At 33.5% G+C, this 23,770-nt stretch overlaps 1 protein-coding gene across 1 annotated transcript; it reads right to left on the reverse strand.

Moving 5' to 3' along the window:
• Positions 1–2,624: 2,624 nt before the first annotated feature.
• LOC123663598 lies at positions 2,625–9,198 on the reverse strand. Its single transcript, XM_045598269.1, has 5 exons — positions 9,107–9,198; positions 6,299–6,367; positions 5,053–5,126; positions 3,491–3,665; positions 2,625–2,717 (listed from the first exon to the last, which is right to left on the reverse strand). Exons 1-5 carry the CDS (start codon positions 9,146–9,148, stop codon positions 2,625–2,627), a joined length of 453 nt encoding a protein of 150 aa, XP_045454225.1. The 5' UTR covers positions 9,149–9,198.
• Between the last annotated feature and the right edge of the window lie 14,572 nt (positions 9,199–23,770).

Raw genomic sequence — 23,770 nt, forward strand, 5'->3', positions numbered from 1 at the left:
AACGGTAAATAAACGAGTCAAATAACGCCATCTATCGGAACCCAATAGAGTTCCGATAGATGGCGTTAATAAAAACGTAACGACGTCATTCGTTCATTAGATTTTACTCCTCATTCTTTTTCATACCGGGGCCTTGTATGAAGATCGATTTGTAAAGAGTAAAATCCAAAAATACAAATTAAATATAAAACCGCAAGTTTAGTAAAAACAAGTTAATCATTGAAAACATCTACTTGTTATTTATCTGATAACAAATTTCCCTTTGTTTTATTTACCTTTGTCAATTCCTGACAAATGGCCTGATGTCTTGTCAAACCTTTTTCAATGTAAAATCTTATTATACCTCCGTCAACTGCAACTATTACTCTTACACCTATATCGGTTGCTATGCGCGGGTTGTTTTACTGTATCTATACTTATATAATTGTATTTGCTCGCAAACGAAAAAAAACCGACTTTAATTACATCGACAAGTAACACAACGATGCTTACTGTATGTCAATTCGAATATACAATAAAATACCAGGCACTTATAAGGATTTACCACTGATAGTATTCAAGAAAGTTTTTTATGAATTTCTGTTAAATAAATTGTATTATAATGTTAATGTGCTGTGTGGCTACGGCACTAAAGAATTTAGCCACCCCCTCTCTTCCCGTGGGTGTCGTAAGAGGCGACTAAGGGATAACAAGGTTCCACTACCATCTTGGAACTTAAGAAGCCGACCGATGGCGGGATAACCATCCAACTGCTGGCTTTGAAATACACAGGCCGAAGACGGGCAGCAGCGTCTTCGGTGCGACAAAGCCAGTACTGCGGTCACCAACCCGCCTGCCCAGCGTGGTGACTATGGGCAAAACACATGAGTTCACGTTATTTTTGGCGTAAACTTATGGAGGCCTATGTCCAGCAGTGGACTGTATAGGCTGTAATGATGATAATGTTAATGACTACTTAAATGACCATGTGTGACATGGATTTTGTAATTAATTAATTCATATTTTTTTCTCTTATTAACATGATTTATTTCGTTTTATGACAATTTATAAATTAAAATGAATTATTTATGTTACATTTAACTAATATTTGCACACCGAAAATCAATAGAATATGCTGGCTAACTATTAATTTGACATGTATACCATATTCTTGCAAAATAAATAAATTATTATTATTATTATTATTATTATAGGTAGACGAAAACACTAATACAACGTAAGCAGACGCAAAAAAGTCAAATATCTTGTAACACTTCTGTTTGTGAAAACTAAAAATGTAATAAACCTAGTGTTCGTTGCTATGGCTAATCCTCCCATTATTTCTGTGGCGAAATCCAGGTTCCTCTAAAACTTAAAGTGCTTTCATGTTGACATTTCATCTCGTGCTCTCTAACAAGGGTAAATGTTTCGAGTAAAGAAAATCATAGTTTGGGCAAAGTGTTGCGTTGCAAAATCCGGCAATCTACTGTGTAGTGTGAAGGATTAAATTTCTTTTATGTTAGTGCAGTTTTGAGTTGTTTAATATTTGTTATTGATTATTGGAACGAAGTTCCTTACGGCAAGCTTGACATTTGGCTGGGCGACCGAACTGAAAAGAATGTGATACTAAAACCGTAAGAAAAATATATAACGGAAGTGACGTAATATCAGTCACGCGACTGTATAATATGACGTTTGTAAAACTAAAATATTACTAGTAAACTTTTTTTTAAATTACTTATGTAATTTTATACTGTCGACAAAAATAAATAAAGAAATATGTTTTTTATTTCACTTCATAGTTTGAATTATTATTACTATTATTATTATTATTATTTTGTTTGATTTATTTTATTATACGGTATTTGTTATTACCTAAATACTTTTATGTACTTAATTAAAAACCAATCAACAAAATTAAAAAAAAAATCAAGAACTAGAAAATAAGTATAAAATTCAACAATTTTTTTCAAATTGTGTTGCTTTTATACTATCCGAACTTCGTTATTACCTGTCCCATGACCCCACATAATTTTTTATCAGTGTATATTTTAGTAACTGGTAAAGACCACTAAAAGAGGAGGTTCTCGATTCGACTGAATTTTTTATGTTTGTTACCTCAGAATTTTTGACTGCGATTTTCTGCGAATTTCGATGATACTTTTTTAAATATGATGGTGCTAGTCGTGTGGTCCAATTTACATTTAATTGAGATCTAACAAACACTTTTCTATTATTCCGTCTACCCACGTTGTATTACTTGTTTATGCAATTGCAGTCAGATTTTTTCGTTTGCGAGCAAACACAATTATTGCGCCCTAAAAAAATTTTCTTAATTATTAAATTTGAATAAATTTATAGCTTTATAATTATTATTAATCTCTCTTACTCTCACCACCATGGGTAGAATGGTGGAGATTTCTTACAGAGATAAGTTCGCCCTTACCAACATCCTTTGTAAATATGATTTATACTTGTTTTTGTTTATAAGTGCAATATAGAATATATATTAAATTTCAATAAATAAACAGCACTTCTCAGACTGTCCGTCATTCTTCAAACTAATCCTATAGTTGCTAACGGTCTCTATTGTTTCTAACGGTCTTTAACATTAATTTAATGAAACATTAAAGGCAGTGTTGGTTTTAAATTTGGTACTCAGTGTAATCCCATTTCCACGTCTTATTTAGGCTGTTGTCATAGACTGGTGATATTGGCGCTTTTATCGACTCCTGGGTCTGTGAAAAAAAGGTTACTTTTTCAATACGATATATATATACTAGCTGACCTGGCGAACTTCGTATCACCTTATTCTTTTCTGAATAATAACATAATATATCAAAATAAAATATAGCCTATCTTTTAAGTTGGATCAAACTGCACACGGTGTTCAAATTTGATTAAAATCGGTTAAGTAGTTTAGGAGTCTATTGAGGACAAACATTGTGACACGAGATTTATAGATACTTATTAAGATATATACGATCATGAAGAAGAAGAAGAAGAAATATACTTTATTGTGCATATTAGAAGCTAACATAACATAGGTATCTTTAAAAATAAAATTTGCAAAACAATATTATGCACAAAGGCGGTCTTATCGCTAGGTAAGCGTCATGCGATCTTGTTAAGACATTAGAAAAATAATAATATATCAAATCCAATAATTGATGCAACTCTGTGCTAGAATTAGGGAAAACGTGTTGCGGAACTGTTCTAATGTGATGGATTCTACAAATAAACCTCTTACAGCTACGGTTTTTTTTATACATAAAACTATGTCGGCAAATGTTCGGCACTCCTGATGGTATGCGATTTACCGTAGCGCGTTACCGACCCAATCCCCAATCGCCCCAGGAACTCTAGTCACCTTACTCACCAACAGGAACACAATACTGCTTGAAAACAGTATTATTTAGCTGTGATCTTCTGTAAGGTCGAGGTACCCAGTCGGGCTGTTCCAGATGTTGATCAGGAACTTTTCTGCTGTGCCCTGCCCCAATCTACGTACCCCAGACTCCTCCTGTGCCCGAGGCTGGGGCACGAGGTTCAGAGGCTCGTACGCGTCAGAGACGCCGCTGTCTATAGAGTCGGGGGATTCAATGGAGTTCACATAGCCCTTGGGCCCTCTGCTTTTATGGACACAGTAGTCACCGGTAAAAGGGTTCTGGTAAGCCACAACAGTTCTGTAAGAGAGAGAGGTATTAGCTCTATTGGTAGTTAACCATATTAAATGATTTACTCAACTATGAAAAAAAAAGCTTTTGTCCGGGTTTTTGGCTGGTTTTAGATATTTCGTGATATAGTCGCTAAATTTACACATATTTCATTATTTTTCCATTAAAAATACACAATAACTTACGCTTCAGCCTGTAATATCCCACTGCTAGGCATAGGCCTCTTTGCCCATGTAGGAGAAGGATCAGAACTTAATTCACCACGCTGCTCCAATGCGGGTTGGCGGATATACTCCCCACTATGATTAACCATCGTCATCAGTAACACAATAGCTTAAAAGTTACTTTACTAAGTGGTTTGCTATAATTATGTAAAATAGTTAAAAAAACGAATGTGCTTAGGACCGCACGACTGAAATAGAACTTCATTAGTTGGCCGTCTAGTAATATACGAAACATAACTCTCTCTCTTTCTATCTTCACTAACTTATATCTGCTTCTCGAATTCTGATCGCCTCGACCGGTCACACTTTTTGTAACGCTCTCATCATGCATTCACCAGCTCACTCCCCAGGTTGAGCGTACGATAAAAAAAATACTTCAAAAAACTATTTATTTTTACCTATATGTTACATAATAAACCAAGAGAATAACTTAAATCGTAGGATCAATAAAAAGAATGACTTGTACGAACATAAAAGTTTTATTGACGGACATAATTATATTTTCACATAATTGTGTTTGCTCGCAAACGAAAAAAAAGCCGACTTCAATTACATCGACAAGTAATACAACGTAGATCGACGATAAAATAGTCAAGCAACTACGCGTTATCAAAGATTACTCAAAAAGTACTTATCAGATCTCGATAAAATTTATATGTGACCACATGATAAACACCAGCTTTCGATTAAATTAAAAATTATCAAAATCGGTACACCCAGTAAAAAGTTATTACGGATTTTCGAGAGTTTCCCTCGATTTCTCTAGGATCCCATCATCAGATCCTGGTTTCCTTATCACGGTACCAAACTAGGGATATTCCCTTTCCAACAAAAAAAGAATTATCAAAATCGGTACATGCAGTAGAAAGTTATGCGGTATAATACAACGTAGGTCGACGAAAAAAGCGTCAAGTAAAAACGCATTATTAGATATAACTCGAAAAGTAGTTGTTAGATCTCAAATAAATTTAAATGGGACCAATTGGCACACACCACCTTTCGATTAAAACAAAATTTGTCGAAATCGGTCCACACGGTCAAAAGTTCTGATGTAACATACATAAAAAAAAAAAAAAAAAAAAAAATACAGTCGAATTGAGAACCTCCTCCTTTTTTGGAAGTCGGTTAAAAATATCGCAATAAAAACCAAATGAAATCATTTAATGTCTCACCTAAGCTGATCGTTGACCTCGCCTTCCTTTTTATGGGAAAACAGAACCTTGGTTGGTCTGAGTAATATAGTCACCTGAAATTATTATATTTATTTTATTATAACGTAGTAAATCTTAATATATATTAAGACTTCACTTCTGTGCGTGTGTTTGTCACTAAACGACTCCTAAATGGCGGAACCAATTTGGTTAAAATATTGTATTTATATTTCTATGGGTTCATAAATGGTTTGAAAATACAATTGAACCCGGTGGCGCTGCTGTCGGTATATCAGCAATCAAATTTGGCAGCTGTATTCCGGTCTGGACAATGTCTGCCAAGTCCGATTAATAATAATAATAATAATAATATATATTATATATTATAATATAATTATGTATCTATTATGTATTTGGCGGGCGGAGTGACATTCAGTAAGATAATAATAAAAACTCTTTATTGTACACCAAGAGTGAGCAAAATTACCAAAATAAAAACAGGAGATAAGTACAAAAGGCGGCCTTATCGCTAATGAGCGATCTCTTCCAGGTAACCTTTGGGGATTATATATTATTAAATGTCTTACACACCAAGATGCCGCTGTGAGATATATATTTTTTTTATATTATTATTAAAAAGGTGACAAACATGTGTACGGTCACATTATGGACCCCAGCAACAGGCGTTTATCAATGTTTGTGTAAACAATTAAAAGCTGAAATAAAAATCACGTATTTTTTAATATACAACTAGGTCGGCAATCAAGCTTCCAGATGCCTGCAAAACCAGAATCATTACGAGGACGTTGGGCCCCTACCCCCAATCCCCCCCAGGAGCTCGGGTCACCTCATTCACAACAAGAGCATAACTATTGAGTGATGCCGTGGTCTTCTCTAAGGTCGAGGTACTGGCCCAGTTGGGCTGTTTCAGACTTTGAGGAAGATATTTCCTACTTTGCCCTACTTCAAATTCAAAATCAATAATAACTTTATTTAATTAGGCCGCAAAAGTACCTTCAAATCGTTACCTCATAAATTAAAATTAATAAATCATCGTTAAAAGTGTAACTACCCGATTCGGAATGTAGATTCTGTAAAGATGAATACTCGTGAAACTCCGCAGTAACTCTTTAAAAAAAATATACTGTGTTACTAAATCCACACATCTTTATTATTTATGTAATCTTACCAATAACAAGCTTTAGCTATTATTTCTACATACATAAATAGGCAATTACCGCTTCTACATAAAATATCGATACATCACCTGTCCACTGCGTTGGAGACTGTACACGCGGTACACGCAATATCCACAGGTAAGTATCAGTAAGATTAACTGTAACAAATAAAAACCTATATTTTAAGACATGGAAATCTTTTATTCTATTTCTGAGTTTACTTATTGAGAAACGAAATAAGACGCGTGGTAATAATTGTGTATGCTCGCATACGAAAAAAAAAAAACTAATTCAATTACACCGACAAATAATACAACGTAAGCAAACGAAAAAATTGTTAAGTAAATACACGTTTACAAAGATTACTCAAAAAATAATAATTAAAAAAAAACCAAAAAAACCCGCGTGCGTGAAGAACAACTAATAGAAAATCAACTGAACAAGCTGGAACAAGATAAAAATTCAATATGCACACAAAGTCAGCGAAATAAATAGAAACAATATCAAACATTTTGTGCTGTACATTTAAAATATATTACTACGGTAGTCCTTCGAAACTCTATGCAACGTCGTAGATAATATGCAGTCGGAGGCATGAAATTAAAGGAGAAGTCAAATCATTCTCTCTTTGTGCATGTCTTTGTTTGTGTTTTTTTTTTTTTTAATTATTATTTTATTTATGTCTTTTTAGTCAGACAAATTACGTAATCGGTTCAATTCATAAAAACAGTTTACATCATGTGGTTGATTAAAAATTTTTTTAGGGTTAAGAGAACTGATAGCAAGCCCGGAGAAAGATCTCACTCTGCTCAAAGCAACGTAAGCCTGACCTTTAGCAAATAGGTGACTGCTTAAGTCAACAACTATTAGTTTTAATATAATGAAATTATTATTAAAATTATTTGTTTGTATTTGGTATTATGTATTTGTTATTGATTTTATTAATGTAATTGTAAATTGGTGTGACATTTATTAATTTTTATTTGTAATTTTAATTGTATGTTTTTTTTTAACCATTGTATTTTATTAGAAAGGCTACACCCCGAAGTTGATCGTCGCCTAGGAGGCGAGTTTGGCATGGCATAGGCGTGGGAAAAGGCAAAGTCCACATTTTTTAAACTTTAATATTGTATTTCTTTATTAGTATTACGGTAATAATAATCATGATATACCTTTTTAAAATCCTTGTATTGTGCCCTTCAATTTGATACCCATATTATAGTATTCGAGAAAAAAAAATTTTTTCATTAACTACAATGGCTTCGCGCAGCCGCCATGTTTGATTTTTTTTAATGTCACCTATCTAAGAACACTTGGGCAGCTAAGACAAACCTAACGATACCTCAATTATGTAAATCCGTTCAGTGGTTCTGGAAATATGAGGTAGTAAAGAATATTACATACATACATACAAGATACGCGCGAAAAACATAACCCTTCCTTGGCAGTCGGGTAAAAATCTCATTCAAATTTTCTCATTTAAATGTACACCCAATGAAAAGTTGTGCGGTATATATACAACGAAGCTCGACTAAAGCATAGTCAAGTCATCATCATCATCATCATTTCAGCCTATTGCAGTACACTGCTGGACATGGGCCTCCAGAAGTTCGCGCCAAAAATGCGTGAACTCATGTGTGTTGCCCATAGTTACCACTCTGGGCAGGCGGGTTGGTGACCGATAGTCAAGTAAATACGCATCATTAGATGTAACTCAAAAAGTACTTGTTAGATAACAATTAAATGTAAACGGAACGACCCGCACTACTACCACCACTCTACCCAGTCAAAAATTTTGAAGTAACATACATTAAAAAACGCTCGAAACTCGCGTTAGTTTAAGGCAAAAAATTTCAACGATTCTAAAAAAGTTTAACTTCAAAACAATTTTTTTAGCTTTATTATATTAGCATAGATTATATAGATTAATATACCTCCTTTTTGTTCTTCTTAAATTACAATCGAACACTTAATTTTTTTTGCCGGTAAACAAGAGTACGGCTAACCTGATAGTAAGCGATTACCGTAACCTATAAACGCTTGCAACACCACAAGCATCGCATCATCACAGCGCTTTGCCAACCCTACCCCCAATCTTTTATATCCCCCTTTATCCCCCAATATTAATTATATACAAAAATTTCTCGTTTAAAGGTATTAGATTAGTCGATACATTATTGAATCAATACGTTTGTATAAAATAAAAAATAAAAAAGCCTTTTATTTCATGCCTTTTTTTTTGAACATTCGTTATTTACAATCTTTATTACAGTCATGAAAAAAATATAGAATCGATTATTTTATACAATAGTTAGACATGACCATTTTGATTTTTTCTTATAATAGTAATGTTAATTAATTATAGTTGCGTAAAATTAAGTAAAATAAAATTAGAAGTTAAAATTATAAAACAGTAAAATAAAATTAGAAGTTAAAATTATAAAACAAAATTTAAAAAAAAAATCAATACGTTTGTATAATTATAGTTAATTCGCGTTCATTAATACACTAAAATATTAAACGTAAGAAAACGATAGCTAAAATTCGTTTTAACGCCATCTATTGGTCTTTTGAAGTAGGTAACCAAAATGTGATTATCCAACGAAGATCCACTGAAGCATTACACTACCTTAACTAGCATAGCTTAGTGACTTAACATCGAATAAAAAAGTATAATCAAAAATATAATTTATATAATTTCGATCGATCACAATTAAAATTATTATTCGATGGTTTATAATTTAAAAATGAAACAAATAACACGACAAACATCAAAAGACAAAGTTATTCAACAAAAACCCATTCGCATTTTTTTTTTAAACTGAACAAGTAAACGTATGCAAAAATACATCATGTGATGTTACAATATATTCATAATTATATTACAATATACTTACCAAAATAGCCAGCAAAAGTATATCGATGTATATGATAATCATTTTGTCACAAAACTGCACAATCAGCTCGCCATTTCAATATAAAAAAGCAACAAAAATACTGTAAATTTGAAAAGAAATGTTGTTTTCTTCCGCGGAGAGAAGGGACTGAAAATTAACGAACAAGAATGCAGCGACACGATTGGCTATAAACTGTGTAACTGTTTCCCCATTGGTCGAAATTCCGATGTTGCAAATAAATAACCAATCGGAGCTTGTTCCCGAATGCTACAGTTGTGATGTTGTAGCTTTCACGTTTTTAGCAAAGAATAAAACTATTATAGTAATTTTAATACCTATATCGAAAACTTTTCCCATTCTTTGGAGTTTACTATTCAAATGTATTCTTTTTAAAATACAAGGTGAATAACTTTTCTTCCTTTAGTAACAAATAATAAAATTAAAAGTTCCATACAATATTGAAAACATTTACCAGTTAATACAGAATAAACATACCTAATTCTTTATTTCCAAGTCTTACTTGGTAATTTGTAATTACAAATAATTTATATGGATTTTAAATGTCTAACAAAATTAAAACGGCATTAATTTTAGAAACATGTTTATCTAAGTTTTGTGTAATTTTAAAAACTGTTCGCAATAATAACTCTATAAACACAATTTTTCTACAACTTTTAAGTAGCAATTGAGACATGTCTGTATAAGTCATAATCTTTAATCACTGACGAAGCTTGGCGCCAGTTCTGTCGCGACGTCTGCCTCCGGGCCCAAGTTGTCGATCCATATTTTATACTTATTTTCCTTATAAAATAATAAAGTGGGATGTAGCTAAGCACGCTTTAATCGACAGCAGTAAACCATTTGAAGTCAGGTTTTATTTGTACTTCAGTACCAATGTTATAAAACTGAAAAATTTGGGTTTTCATCTCTGGAACTACTAATGAGCTTCGAAACATTGTTTAAATATTTGGATAGCCTATTTATCGAGCATGATAATAGTCCAAGTAACGCTATCGCTGCAGCCTATAATATCCCACTGCTATAGGTCTCTTTCTCCATATAGGAGATGGATCAGACCTTAATCCACCACGTTGCTCCAATGCGGGTTGGCGGGTTTATTCCCTACTATGAGCAACAATGTACCGTGTGGCTACGGTACTAAAGAATATAGCCACCCCCTCTCTTCCCGTGGGTGTCGTAAAAGGCGACTAAGGGATAACACAGTTCCGCTACCACCTCGGAACTTAAAAAGCCGACCGGTGGCGGGATAACCATCCAACTGCTGGCTTTGAAATACACAGGCCGAAGACGGGCAGCAGCGTCTTCGGTGCGACAAAGCCAGTACTGCGGTCACCAACCCGCCTGCCCAGCGTGGTGACTATGGGCAAAACACAGGAGTTCACGTTATTTTTGGCGTAAACTTATGGAGGCCTATATCCAGCAGTGGACTGCATAGGCTGTAATGATGATGAGTAACAATCGCTATCAGGTGTACATGATAACCACCGGGACCGATGGCTTAACTCGCTGAGGCACAGTGGGGAGACCCACAAGGAAATATTTGTATAAATCAAATATTAATCCCGAGCGGGATTCGCCACTACACCAGAATGGTTGTTACACAGTTTGTTCAGTTGTAATTAATTTAAAAGATGTCAAGCGTCGCTGACAATTGTTTTACTCTTACTGAAAAGTCATATTAAAGTAAATGTTACTCTAATTATATTGTTTATCGGAATTCTATTAGGAATTTGTGTATTTAGAGTGTAACTAACATTAATGAAAAAGTAACTACCTTTACATTTTCAATCTAGTTTTTGTTGTAATTTACTTTTATTAATTAACCAACTTCAAAACAAATGAAGTGGTTCTTAATTCGACTGTTATTTTTTATGTTAAGCTACCACTGATCCGGGATGTAGATTCTGCAGAGAAGAAAAGGTCTCTTCCTCCACCTAGGAGAACGTTTGTAGCCATATCCACCACGCCTCTTCTCTGTGTTGAGATATCGAGTTGTTTTCAATAATTTTGTCACAAATTTACAAATAAGTGTTTATAAATAATGTTACAAAAAATCTTTGTTTTTATTTTGGAGTTTACTCCTTACTCCTTAAGAATCGATCTTCATACAAGGCGCCCGGTATGAAAAAAATATGAGGAGTAAAATCTACTGAATGAATAATCTCGTTACCTTTCTCGTAACGCCATCTATCGGACTCCGATTGGGTTCCGATAGATGGCGTTATCTGATTCGTCTATTAACCAGTTGAAATGGTATTAATCATTTCCTTAGACTAGTAAGCCCTTTTGTGCCTATTTAGACAGTCGATCTGAAAGAATAAACTCCAGTCATGCGTCGGAGCTGACACACGCTTTTTTTAATTAAATTGGAAATTAATAACATTATTTCGACAATGTATCTTAATATTAATTAATACCAAATTATAAACAAACCTATCAAGAGTCACCTTTCTTCATAATTCTAAGACTAATGCCAATGACCGGTCACAAGATTGATCGCTAAGACAATAACTAAATAAAGTTTGCATATAATTTCAACTATTTCGATAAATATCGTGTTACTCGTTGAATGCTTATAGTGTTTTATTCGTTTTGTTATTAAATGATAAAAATTCTTATTTAAAAGTGGTTTAATAAACACAGTAAAATGAAGATTCGAAAGTGCTTTCGAAGCCTACGTGAATAACTTTTTTTTGGAACAAAGTTTCTTATCGCAACACGCGCTGGGAGCGAGGTAGAAAAAATCGTAACAAGACTTTATCTCGACATTTGCTGTAGTATAAAATAAGATCTCAAATATATGTAATTAAATAGCTTTTTCAGATTTTATCGTGGTTTATTTTTTTTTATTTTTTTTATATGGCCAACGGGAGGACCTCTCGTGACCATGGTTGCTGTAAAGTATTCAAAACACCGGACATCTAAAAACTTAATAAACAGTGATAAAATTCGAAAAATTTGTTTCATTATAAAACAATACTCAAACACATGTATCATATTTTAGTCGCCACTAGTTTAGTTGTCAACCAGTTATTACTGTGATTGAAATTAACGATTAACTAAATATATCTTTACTTTTATTTATTTTTATAATAAATAATAATTAATGTTTATTTTTAAATAAAAAAAAAATATAATTAATATAATAAAATTTATACCGTCCCTAAATTTTTATTTCTTACTAACATAATTATCCTCCATCATTCAGTGCTTAATTTAACTTTTTTTTTTTTAATTTCTTTATTCTGTGTAGAGCTTTGTACTTTTCACACATACCCTTTACACTTCACATTAAATCATTGTATCATATATTTATATCATTGTACATTAATTATTATATTTGTAGAAATAAATATATTTTATTAAAACTTTTTCGACTGAACTCTGTTAACTTAATATTTTACATTATAAAATATGAGTGTACAGAAGACGTCTACCAAAAAGCGTGAAAAACTTCGTTCACCGGGGGTCCACAGACACCTCACGCCGCTTCTTATTTTTTTTTTTTTAATTTTCAGTTTGATTTTGGGTAGTTATGACTGTGCTGCTTGGTTTTTCTTGATGTTAATTTATTTATTATTTATTTTTTATAATGCTTAACATACATATTGACATCTGTTCCTAAGGTAGCTTAATGCGTGTGTTTCAGTAAAAACTCTACTAATATAAATCTATAAAATCTATTTTATTGATTTTTAGGGTTCCGTGCCTCAAAAAGAAAAATCGGAACCCTTACAGGATCACTTTGTTGTCCGTCTGTCTGTCAAGGCCCATTTTCTCGAGAACGCGTGGAGGTATCAAGCTGAAATTCATATCAAATACTCAGGTTTACTGTCCTTTAGATCTGTGAAAAAATCAAACTTCTAAGCCAACTTAATCAAAAGATACAACCGTTTATGCTGCATATTTTCGACACTCGCAAGGGAATCATAGCCTACAGGGTACTTCCCGTTAACTCAGAATTTCGATTTTTTTTACGAAGCAACGTTTTATAGCACAGATAAAGGAAAAATTTTGAAAGCATAAATTTTTAGTTATATCATATAATAAAAATATTTTTAATAATTATGTTTGGCCGGTTTTTATATACTCGTATAATAGTAGCTTAGAAATTGTATATAGTGTGTTTGGTTTAGTGGGACAATTAAATCCAAAGTGGTGTATTTTTATTAATAAGAGTATTCAGACATAATATATATTATGATTATTACACACAGACTTCGGGAAGAATCGAACCCACAAATCCAGTGTAGAAACCAGGAATACTGCTAACAGCGCCAACGGGGCAGTCAATCAAAACTCTTCTCGGTAATCTTCGGTTATTATCGTGATTTGACGACAGACTGGCTACAGCCGATCGTACATTAATTGTTACTTAACCGATGTAAGTGTCAAATTAATTCTCGTTTACGATGATTTATCTGTCCCCATGGTTTCTGAGGTGACGGTAATTCACATTAATGCCATAATCTATTAATTGTTACCATTAGGGCCATAAGATGTGACTGTGTTTCTAATCTATCAATAAACTAACTTTTTAGGGCTAATATCTTTTCTTGGGATTTAAACTTTCTGATAAGTTCGTTCTGATCTAATTACTATACATTTTATGTTATTACGGAATGAGCGCCCGAGCGCTTGACAATGTATTCATTCGTAATATACGCTCTGGTTCGATACATATCTTTTATTTAACAATATTTAATAAAAATATAGTAACAATAGCATGTTAATTAGTTCCACCATTAATACTAAATATGTAAACGATCCACCAACCCGAATTGGAGCAGCGTGGTGGATTAAGCTCTGATACTTCTCCTAGATAGGGAAAGAGGCCTATGCCCAGCAGTGGGATATTACAGGCTGAAGCGTCTATTCTTTGTTGTCTCGACAAAACTCGGTCTAAAATTGTGTACGTTCTCAATGACCACTATAATAATGTCAACAACTTTTTTTACCAGAACATTTAATCATATGTTTGTCTAAAATTTAAAGCCCTTTGAGCCTCAACTTTTAGTTATTATAATTACTGCGAGCAAAACTAGTTTAAAACTCCATAAAATTTAACTAGGATGTTGTACATAAAACAGTATTGAAATAATGGGATCATTTTAAGGGTAATACTATGTGGGTATATTATTCTCTTAGATATTTTGTACCTTTTATATTTATCTACTAGCTGTGCCCACGACTACGTCCGCGTGGAATAGTGACTTTGGACAGCATTTTTTGAATATATCTTTTTATTTTGGATTATAAACAACGTGATTATTTAAACTGGCATAACTTTTTTATTTATGAACCGATTGACATGAAACAAACACCAAATGTTAATGAACCTGACCTCAGTATATTTGTGAAAATCACATCAAAATCTTAATTTCCAGACTTATCCCTACTAATATTATAAATGTGAATGTAAGTTTGTTTGTAACGCTTTCACGTGAAAACTACTCAACCGATCATCATGAAAATTTGTACACATCTTTTTGATGGTATTAGAAATAACATAGGACACTTTTTTTTTTAAATCAAAGCGAGTGAAGCCTCGGGTAAAGGCTAGTAGTTGATAAATGTCCCAATAATATTTTTTCTCGTATACTTTCCATGTACCGCGTTCCGTTATATTTTTATTATATGTATTGATTTGACATGGAGAGACAAGTGCTATTGTTTTTGTTGTTGTAATGTATTTGGTTATTTGTTTATTAATTCATGTTTATTAACTCTGAATATCGAACTGCGTAGAGCCGTATTTATTTCATTTTGTTTTTTAATATTTCGATTTTGAATTCTTTGTATTCAAACCATGTCTTGACTACAGCGATGAGTAATTATGTTTTCTCGCAAACGAAAAAAAAACTGTAGGTTAGCCATACTCTTGTTTACTGACAAAAAAAAGATGTAGTTTTCGATTGTAATTTAAGAAGAAAAAAATTGTGTTTGCAGGCAAACAAAGAAAAACCGACTTCAGTTACATCGATAAGCAATAAAACGTAAGTAGACGCAAAATAGTCAAGTAAATCCGTGTTACCAAAGATTAAAAAGATACTCAAAAATTTGATTGATGCTTAAACAAACTGAACCACAAGACAAGTATCAGCTTTCTATTAAACTAGGAATCATCAAAATCGATATACACAGTGAAAAGTTACGCGGTATAAATCTATAATATAACGTAGGTCGACAAAAAAAGAAAAGTGAATACGCATTATTAGATATAACTCGAAAAGTAATTTTAATTAAATGGAACAACGTGATATGCGCCACCTTTCGATTAAAATAAAAATCATTGAAATCGGTCTATCCAGTCAAAAGTAAGGTAAACGTGCATTTAAAAAAAATACAATCGTATAGAGAACCTCCTTCTTTTTTGAAATTCGATTAAAAAAAACTATAAAACATTATTACATTTGTCTTATTTTGCATAATGTATAACGCTACTAAATCCACACGTTTTTATCCATAGTATAATCTTGAATAATAATAAAAAATAATATCTATTTCTTTGGCATTCACAGCGTGATCGCCGGCTATGAACTGAATATAGGTTAGAACAGGTCCATAACATTAGCCACACTCCGTTGAAAATCATCCGAGCTCGAAAACGGAACTTCTGAGCGGACGGCGGTAAATCACTGGCGTCTCATGCGTCCCTAGTACTTTAGTCACGGGTACAATACAGACGGACAAATTTCATTTGTTTTATAACTAGCGACCCGCCCCGGCTTCGCACGGGTGCAATGCTGATACTAAATATACTACAGAATGTCTTTATTTATAGTGTGAAGCTAGCTTATAGCATGGTTATTAACATAATAACAACAACATTCAAATATGCGTCGTTAGATTACGCGTTGTTACAGAATGCGTTGAAGAAATAAAGGTTGACTGCTCGTTCCCCGTAGGTGATAGCGTGATAATATATAGCCTATATATTTACCCGACTTCTTAATAATATTCGTGCCAAATTTGAAGTAAATCCATGCAGTGCTTTTTGAGTTTATCCCGGACATACATACAGAAAACAGACAAACAGATAAACAGACAAACAGACAAAAATTCTAAAAACCATATATTTGGCTTCGGTATCGATTGTAGATCACACCCCAAGTATTCTTTTAAAAAAATATTCAATGTACAGTTTTGACTTTCCTAGCATTTTATTATATGTATAGATTTCATGTTGTAAACGGCTATTAGTATAACGAATCGTTTATAAAATATAGAAACTGCGTCGTAGTAGTAGTTCTAGTACAAGTTTATGTAAATACACAAAAACCTTAGTGTGCTTTAGACTACACAACTGAAATACTTACGAAACGTAACTCTCTCTCTCTTTCTATACTAACTATATCCCTCTCAACTCCCGTTCGCCTCGCCCGATCACACTTCTCGTAATGCTCTCGTCACGCATTCACCAGCTTACTCCCCAAGTCAAGCTGCATAAAGAAGTCTTACTTCAATAAGTATTCCAAACGATTAAGTAGATTTGCTAAAGGCAAAACTCTAAAACGGCTGGACCGAACAGGAGATCACCACCAAAGAACACTGTTCTCAATTAGTAATGTGTTCCTGTAGTGTCGGTTACCATCGGGTGGGCTGTATTGTTTGCCAGCCTAATCAAAATAATTGTGTTTGCCAGCAAACGAAAAAAAACCGACTTCAATTACATCGAAAAGTAATACAACGTAGGTAGATGAAAAAACAGTCAAGTAAATACGCATTTCAAAGATTGCTGGTCAGCAAAGGTTATGATCAGATCTCGATGAAATTTAAATGTGACCACATGATAAATATCGGCTTTCGATTAAATTAAAAACCATCAAAATCGGTACACCCAGTAAAAAGTTATGCGGATTTTCGAGGGTTTCCCTCGATTTCTCTGGGATCCTATTATCAGATCCTGGTTTCCTTATTACGGTACCACACTTAGGATATTTTCTTTCTAACAAAAAAAGAATTATCAAAATCGGTTCATAAACGTTAGAAGTGAAACTTCTTATGATATAATTTTTCGAAAAATGATCGACTATGTGCAACTTTACAGAAATTGGTTATTAAAGTTAAATTAGATAAACTTTAACAAAAGGCTTTTGTTATCATAGACATGAATACAAATAATTCAATTATTTCATTTTACCTTATTACTACTAAGATCATTACAGCATTTTGATATTTATCACGTCACTATAGAGTGTTAGAAATAAATAAGGATGCAATAGAAAAACGGTCACGTCTAGTGGTGGGAGTAAGTCCGCTTAAACGACATGCTTTCCCTACTCCGCTGTAGAAAGTACTCTTCGAATTAACCGTGGTAGGGACATGAACAAGATGGCGCGTAACAGAAAAATGAGACGCGTAACCGAAAAATGTGACGCGTAACCAAAAAATGTGACGGTGAATTTTTTTCCAACGCCGATAAAGAAGTTTCACTTCAAAAATATAAAAAATATATATATACGGTCGAATTGAGTAACCTCCTCCTTTTTTGAAGTCGGTTAAAAAGAAAAGAAAAAAGAAGAAGAAATAAACCTAACTGCGCTATAAACATAAAAAACCGTAAACTTTTTATTGACATAAGCGAACGCGATCGCAAAATCTATTTATACAAACAATTACGAAAATGAAACTTGTGTCATTAAAACATTTTAACTAAATGACTTCGAAAGTCGATAAATATTAACAATGATTAAAAGTTACAAAGCTTGTAGTAATAATATCGATGTTAAATAATTTAAAGGGCAGAGTTTCTGACGTTAATTGTACAAGTAACGGCCTCTCAATAAAGTTTTGTAATTTATCAAGACACATTTGACATTGTGCAGGTGATATTGAAATACTAACGAAATATTTTTTTATAAATATTAAATAACATAAGAATTCTGAAAACTAAAAGTTATAACAAGAATTATGATTGTTTCTTTTCTAATTGATATGATGGTAGCTTGTTCTAAAATTATTTCTTAACGTGAGGGAAATTAGAGTCATAATCGGTACATTTGAATTGACTGCGATAGTCACACACTCTCATTGAAACGCATCGTCAAGTGCGTTTCAGACGATGAGCTTATCCAGAAGGTAATTAGCATCAATTTCTCATTTTTCTCTCCTTGAAGAGTCATCAGTCAGTCAGTTCTATTCTTTTTTTCTTTCTCTACTCTCCTTCGTTCTTATGCTAATGTATTTGAGGCTTCTGTTTCTTTCGTAAACGCAATGTTTCAAAAGAAACTATAACGATTGTAATAAATTCACTTATTAAATAATTTGAAGCTGAAGTGAATAATTTACTAAGATCTTTCCATCCTTTTGAGGTTTTATTTACAGAGTGGCACCCGTAGCATAAGTTCTTAACTCAACCCAACTGCTTCAATCTAGAAAGACTTTGATGAACATTTCGAAATGCATCTTTTAACAGCACGAGTAAAAACTGAAACAACATGAAAATCTTCCGCAATTTGGCAAAGACAAAGTTTTATGGAACATAAGTACTTAGTAGAACTTTAGTCACTTTTAAAGCAATTTTTTCGTACACTAAAATAGTACATCACCATGAATCATCACCACTATATACACTTTCTCCTAGAAAGATGATTCTATATATCCAAAACAGTTTAGCAATTATTAAATTTTGCTCGACAAATGTACAGCAATTGAATTACATAAGTACATTTGTATTTCCAAAACATTTACACGATCACTAAACACATTCCCAACAATTTCGACGTGGAACTGTTTTAATGCTAAACATTCGGCGAACCGCGACATATTTAAAATTTCCATTAACCGACGGTCCATCGGTGTGCAAAATATAAATGATTTTCCAACACCGACGTTAGTGTCCACAGAACATTTAATTTATTAGAAGCATCACATTAAAATCTTGGACATATTGTATATTTGCTATCCTCCGTCCAAGGGTAAGAAAAATGTTGAAAGTTTCACATTGTATGAGTCACTTATTGATAAACAATTACAATGATATCACTTCACTTGTTTTTTTTTTCAAATAATGGTCACCGGAAGCCAATATCGTGGAAGAGCAGAAAAAACTTGAGTTGAGCTACTTCAAGACATAGGAAGTATTTTGATCGGTTTTCCTTAAGTTCCAAATTTCTTTCTTGGTAGAAGTCGCTTTCAGTTTTTGTCGACATGGAATTCAATTTCATTTTATTTAAAAAAAAAAAACGAGTGTGCTTTGAACCACACGACTGAAGTAAAACTTACGAAACGTAACTCTCTATCTTTCTGTCTTCACTAATTTATATGTGCCTCAACTTCCTTTTGCCTCGCGCGGTCACACTTTTTGTAACCTGTTGTCACGCATTCACCAGCTTACTCTTGAAATAAAAGAAAACACCAGTATCACCAAGCACAGATGTCACTTTCGCCAATTTAAATTCTAAGTGCACAGACCCTGCAATTAAACGGTCCATTCACTCTGCGATGCTCAATAAATTTTGATCTTGTTTATACCACTAACAATTTACCTGCGGCAAAATTATAGTTATGATGACCATAAGGTATAATATACTGATACATAACACGTAGGCGTGAATTCTATAAACAGACCATAACCTAATGATTTTTTGAAACCAACAAACATCGCCGGATACCTAGCTGTACCTACACTATTGTTTATAGTTTACCCAGATTTTATCTCGAAACATTTTGTGGTACGTGACACAAAAGAAATTTTGTCAAATGATCCTTCATCAATCATCATCATCATCGATTTAGATAATGTTCGCTAACCAATTATCGTTACTACTTCTCCCATATGTACAGTATTACAATTTATTAAGGTTCTGTATAGAATGTCACAGCTAAATAATACGGATTTCAAGCAGTGTTGTGTTCCTGTGGTGAGTAAGGTGACCAGAGCTCCTGGGGGGAATTGGGGGTAGGGTCGGCAACGCGCTTGCGATGCCTCTGGTGTTGCAGACGTCCATAAGCTTATTTGTCGAACGAATAATAATAAAAAATCCACTTTGTAAGCCTTTAAAACAATTGTAACAAAGGACAACACAACATATTTGTGACGTCATCGACCAACAGGTGTGAAATAGGAGTCCAGATAAGAGAAGTGGGGCCATTATAAACATTTGTGGAGTTAAACTCTATTAAAATTTATTGGGCGACGTGAAGTGAATCGAGCGAGTAATTGCAGTTCGGGCCTTTTCCATTATCGTATAAACCTAGAGTGTCGTTTGTCTCTTTTGCACTTCTTGTAATTGGATAGCTAGAAAAGGATGAAAGATCTATAAAATCGGTTTCGGTATAGTATGGGCTTGTAATACGTGTCAATTCGTACAGAGTTACGGTTTTTTTATTGATCATACTGAATTTTGCCGTGTATTGGTTTTGTCACTTTAATTTATGCTATAAATATTCATTACTTACGATGGATCATGGTGCAGATTAATTTGGATACAGTTTGGCTATTGTTGTAACGACATCGACTCTGTTCCATTTGCAAATTTTTCTGTTTTTGCAGTAAAACTTATGTACACACGCTTTACTTGATGAGTAAGCTGGCGAATTCGTGACTAGAGCGTTACGAAAAGTGTGATCGGGCGAAGCGAACGGAGCAAGAGAGATGCAAGCACACATTTTTCTCCTGTCTTTCTCTCATAGCCAGTTACGTTTCGTATATCTAAGACACAGTGCAGACCTAATGTATAAAGGTTTTACTTCAGTCTTGTGGTCTAAAGCACGCTCGTTTTTATTTTTATTTTAGACACCTTCAGAAACTTACGGCAAACTACAGTATAATTAATTAAATATCTTGATAGATGTTTGTCCTAAAGATCGTATGAGGTAAAATAATGTTGTACTTATTACATTTTAAATGGAAGCTTAAGTTTAATTAACGGTCTTGTTTGTCGTGAGATAACAAGACCTAAAAACCATAAAAATTTAAATTAGTAGCCTTGAAGTTTTATTTTTTAATTTAAATGCCACGGTTATTATTATTATTTTTAATAAAAAGCCACTAGGTCCTCACTTTTGTGTATTTGTTTTCTAATTTTATCTGCTGGTCCTATCTCAAAAGTCTCTAAAGTAGTATACTTTGTATAAAATAATTAAATGTTGTGCAAATAAAAATCCATATTTGTGTATTCTCCAAAACAAATTAAATATGATATAATTTTAATTTCATTATTTTATTTTTATTTTCATATATCAAATAAGATCGATTTTTACTATTCACTTTTTTGCCATTCGTCGATGTTGTAGTCAATTGTAAACAGTTTTTAAGAACCCCTTTTAATTTGAAAGGGCACATTCTTCCAATTTCTTCAATAGTCAAAGGAAGGATAAAGGAAGGTCAGTCAAAAGGTTTGGTCTCTAAGAGTCCCGTTTTTACCACATCAGAATTTTATAATGAAATTTCACCCAAATTTCGCTTAAGCTGTATCATTATTTTATGAATTATTTCCAAGAGAAAGCTGAAACGACTTAACAGCAGAAATATTCGTCACTAATTCCAAGTTACATTTTTGTGCCGTTTGCAGTCGAAATGCTTAGATTAGAGTCAGCCTATACAGTCCACTGCTGGACATAGGCCTCCACAAGTTTACGCCAAAAATAACGTGAACTCATGTGTTTTGCCCATAGTCACCACGCTGGGCAGGCGGGTTGGTGACCGCAGTATTGGCTTTGTCGCACCGAAGACGCTGCTGCCCGTCTTCGGCCTGTGTATTTCAAAGCCAGCAGTTGGATGATTATTCCGCCATCGGTCGGCTTCTTAAGTTCCAAGATGGTTGTGGAACCTTGTTATCCCTTAGTCGCCTCTTACGACACCCACGGGAAGAGAGGGGGTGGCTAAATTCTTTAGTGCCGTAGCCACACAGCACAGAGATTAGAGTAGCAATGCAATTTTTTTTAAAAGAAACTCCTCGTCTTATTGCCTTGATTTGTGAGAAAAGGGCTGATGCATTTTTGTCCAAAGAATCGGCATAAAGATTCAACGGGGCCTGTCTGCCAGCATTCTTGGCACCATTCCAAGCCGGCATGATTTATACCGCAATTATTTGTAAATATTTGGTTCATAAGTTGTTAATTGTAAACATACTATTTTAGAAATAAATTTTATGATATTTAAATAAACGAATTACGCAAAACATTAAAGTCAATATGCAATGAGAAGTTTATTGTTGAATATTAATGTCCGCTTGAGACTTACCGCTTATTATATTAAAGAATATTTTAATATTTTATTGAAATTATACTTCTTTTGGCGGCTTAGGGAACACACCGTCAAAAAAACCGATATCCTGAAGTTAGCTAGTCAACGAAGAAGAAGTTAGCAACGTGAAGTTAGCTAGCCAATTAAGTATAACTCCTTACGTACTCCATAAGTACACACACACTTTTTTATTATTGTAAATCTATTTTTTATAGAAATATCAATTGTAAATTTTCGTAAGAAGAGTGTCTGCTATGAAGGCGAGGTCATTACAAAACAAAATCTGAAGGTATAACAGCATCCTTCATTTTCTTAATCTGTAATCAAAACCGCTAGGGGCGTAGAACCTAATGATACCCTATTCAGACGAATTATTTTAATTAATGATTTTGATTCAATGAAAATCATCGACGTGCTTGAATAGTTAATTATTATCGTATAATTAATGATAAATGGATTTTTAAATTGAGAAAAACATGTTTTTATGAAATTAGTAGACGTAAAATTATAACTATTTTAGGTTTAGGTTACGATTAAGGAATGAGTTATTGAATTACATATTAGAACGTTTAATTAAACTATTTTCGGTGTCAATATTTTTAGTTCCATAGGCTAAGGCTTTTGCAGTATGTATTAGCTCTTATTCATCCACGGTGTATCCTATTTCTGGTCTTTATAATAATTTATAGTTATTCAGTTGCTGTCTACGGCAGTAAGAATATAGCCACATCCTCTCTTCCCGTGGGTGTCGTAAGAGGCGACTAAGTGATAAAACAGTTCCACTACCACCTTGGAACTTGAAAAGCCGACTGATGGCGGGATAACCATCCAACTGCTGGCTTTGAAATACACAAGTCGAAGACGGGCAGCGATATCTTCGGTGCGACAAAGCCAGCCCTGTGGTCATCAATCCACCTGCCCAGCATGGTGACTTAGCCAAAATAAATAAATAAAAATACATGAGTTCACGCCATTTTTGGAACGAACTTGTGGAGGCCTAACAAAAATCTAATTTATCTTAATTGGTTTAATAAGTGATGACATCAAGTCTAAATACGAATAAAAAAACTCTCACAAATAAAGTCTTTATCTCGTTGGCAGCGATTCAGATCGGGAAAGCATAATTCCAGTGAAAGATCTTAACGGCTGGCAAATTCCGCGGTTTGAGACACTCCCGAGCAGCGGCGTGTCTCTGGCACGGCGCTGGCAAGATGAATGATTTATTCATAGAGCCAGTTTGGCTTTGAATGTCGAGATAAAAATGTCAATTCCGGTAATTCTATATTTTTTAGTTTATGTAACTGACTGCTTTGAGATTCACTGTATGGATGCTTTCTTAGTAAAATTGTAAAATTTTACAGTGTAATATTACTTTTTGCTTGTTTTATACAATTTTCATAATTCTAAGTTTTTTGGGTGCAACATCTGTATTGGCCATACAGATATTGGCC

Source organism: Melitaea cinxia, chromosome 20 (assembly GCF_905220565.1).
Source record: "Melitaea cinxia chromosome 20, ilMelCinx1.1, whole genome shotgun sequence".
Taxonomy (NCBI): Eukaryota; Metazoa; Arthropoda; class Insecta; order Lepidoptera; family Nymphalidae; genus Melitaea; species Melitaea cinxia.